This window comes from Xyrauchen texanus, chromosome 49 (genome assembly GCF_025860055.1).
Source record: "Xyrauchen texanus isolate HMW12.3.18 chromosome 49, RBS_HiC_50CHRs, whole genome shotgun sequence".
In the NCBI taxonomy this organism is placed as follows: domain Eukaryota; kingdom Metazoa; phylum Chordata; class Actinopteri; order Cypriniformes; family Catostomidae; genus Xyrauchen; species Xyrauchen texanus.
In genome coordinates this window covers 1,463,200-1,465,699 of record NC_068324.1, presented here as the reverse complement: position 1 = coordinate 1,465,699, position 2,500 = coordinate 1,463,200, and the positions used below count along the sequence as shown (strand labels likewise).

At 41.2% G+C, this 2,500-nt stretch overlaps 1 protein-coding gene across 1 annotated transcript in view; it reads left to right on the top strand.

Annotated features, from left to right (window-relative positions):
- The window catches only part of LOC127640133 (neuronal acetylcholine receptor subunit alpha-7-like), a 36,427-nt gene that overhangs the window by 23,279 nt on the left and 10,648 nt on the right, over positions 1-2,500 (top strand). The window contains exon 8 of the mRNA XM_052122542.1: positions 1,730-1,816. Coding sequence (XP_051978502.1) covers positions 1,730-1,816 — 87 coding nt within the window. The remainder of the gene's footprint in view (positions 1-1,729; positions 1,817-2,500) is intronic.

Below are 2,500 nucleotides of genomic sequence, written 5' to 3'. Positions count from 1 at the left end.
ATCAAAAAAATAGAAATAGACTTTATTTCTAATCATACATTGCACAGATGAGGGAAAAACAACTGTGAGACTTCTCTGTCATTAATGTGAGCTGCTCACTCAAACGTAAACACTTCTCTTAAAGAGACAGTGCCAATTTAGCACTTATAGCCCTTCCATACATACAGACTTTTCCAGAAAATTACCTGCAAATCTCAGGATAGAGGTCATGTGTGAACACGACCTTTTTGAAAATACTGGTAAACTTTGCTCTGGCAATTTCCCTTAATGAGAAGACGTGTCATTGCCTATACATTTCCATATTGATGCCTGTGTGAACAGATGAGGTGTATTTACCAGTAAATACAACCAAACAATTTCCCTGTAATTTCCCTGGATGCATGTGTGAACAGGGCTAATGTAAACTCAATGTAAATCACACAAGTGCAATCATACATTATGAAATATTTTAACTTCAGAAAACACTGTAAATATGAGGCTAATTTACATTTATTCATTTGGCAGATGCTTTTATACAAAGCGACTTACAAAAGAGGAAAACAAAAGCGAATCTTCTTAAAGAGACAGTGATACGAAAATTGCAAAGTTTCACTAGCATCAGAAAAGCATTCAAAACAGATACAAGTGCACATTTTTTGTTTATTTATTTTTTGTGTGACTGGTTCAGTGCTCTTGGAAGACAGAGAGTCAGTCTGCTTCACGGATGGCGTTGGGAAAGTGTTTTGGTGCCTCTTTGTGTCGGTACATCAAGGCGACACTCATTAGCCGACCGCAGGCTTCTGGCGGGCGTGTAGATCTGCAGAAATGTTTTTAGGTATGCTGGAGCAGACCCAGTGACTGTTCTGTATGCAGCATCAGAGCCTTGAACTTGAGACGTGCATCAACCGGCAGCCAGTGGAGAAAGACAAAGAGTGGTGTAACATGTGCTCTCTTTGGTTCATTAAAGACCAGACGTGCTGCTGCATTCTGGATCATTTGGAGAGGTCTAATAGCACATGCAGGAAGGCCTGTAATCAGAGCGTTACAGTAGTCCAGTCTAGTTATATTAAGGGACTGAATGAGCAGTTGTGTGGCATGTACAGAGAGGAAGGGTCTTATCTTCCTGATATTGTAGAGTGTAAATCTACATGATCTTGCAGCCTTTGAAATGTGGCCTGTGAAATTGAGCTTGAGCTCATCATCAATGGTAACCCCTAGATTTCTGACCGTTCTGGAAGGTGTTACTGCAGTTGGACCCAGCTGCACGGTGATGTTGTGCTCAACAGCAGGGTTGGCTGGAAAGACCACGAGTTCGGCTCTTGGCTGGGTTGAGTTGCAGGTGGTGTTCCTTCACCCAGGACGAGATGTCTGCCAGACAGGCAGTGATTCGAGCGGTCACGAGTAGAGTTGTGTGTCATCGGCGTAGCAGTGGTATAAGAAACCATGTGACTGGATGATGGGTCCCAGTGATGCTGTGTATATAGTGTAAGGGTCTAATCTGTGTAACCAAACTAAGATGGTCTTAGATAGTCTCCCATCTTAAACCTGCGAAGACCAGCTAGTCTGCTCAGGCTTGTATTAGCTGGGTTTATTTTCATTATAATTGATTTTTACTGATTAAAGGAAATATATATATATATTTTGCAGTGTATTCAGTGCAACAGCACTCTTGTTTGATGTTACTTACATTTTATAATGTTCGTTTTCTAAATTAATTTTCATTCGTATTTTAATTTGATTTGTTTTACAGGAATCACAGTATTGCTGTCACTCACCGTCTTCATGCTACTGGTGGCGGAGATCATGCCCGCCACGTCCGATTCAGTGCCTCTGATTGGTAAGTGAGGCTGTCCATCAGAGTGACAGGGCGGGGATTCGTCAGAGTGCTTTGGGGGGGGGGCCCTAATAATGAAAACACTCAAGCCCAATCTACACCCTTGGAGACAGAGTGAGAGAAATGGCAAGACCTTGAAAATCAAGATCATTCGTCACATTCATGGTTATGTATCATCCACAATCCAGCGTTAGGGCTGAGCGCGATCGCTCACCCTGAACAGCGCGGTAGAGTCGCTCTCATCTGTCGTGCTGAGGTGTCCCTGATGCCCGACGACGTGTCATTTGTTTATTCCCCAGTTTGGGATTATGGAGGTGAAACCTCAGTGTCCCATCAAATAATGTCAAAGACGAGATCATTTTGATTTCTTGTGCCACTGTTCTTTAACCTAGTATTTAAAGGGACAGTTTACCAAAAATATGTCATCATTTACGCACCCTCATGTCGTTCTGTACCCGTGTGACTCTCTTTCTTCTGTGTGAACATTAGGATTATTTTAGATATGTTAGATAAACTATCGTCAACAAAATAATGACAAATCAGTATTTTATCATATTTATAGATTAAATATTAGCATTTTTAATTGAAAACATAATAGTCATAATTCACTGAAAATTCCACCTTTCCGCTGCAGAAAAACACTTTTAAATAAATGAATCAAGTGGCTCGTTATTGTCAAGGGCTGAT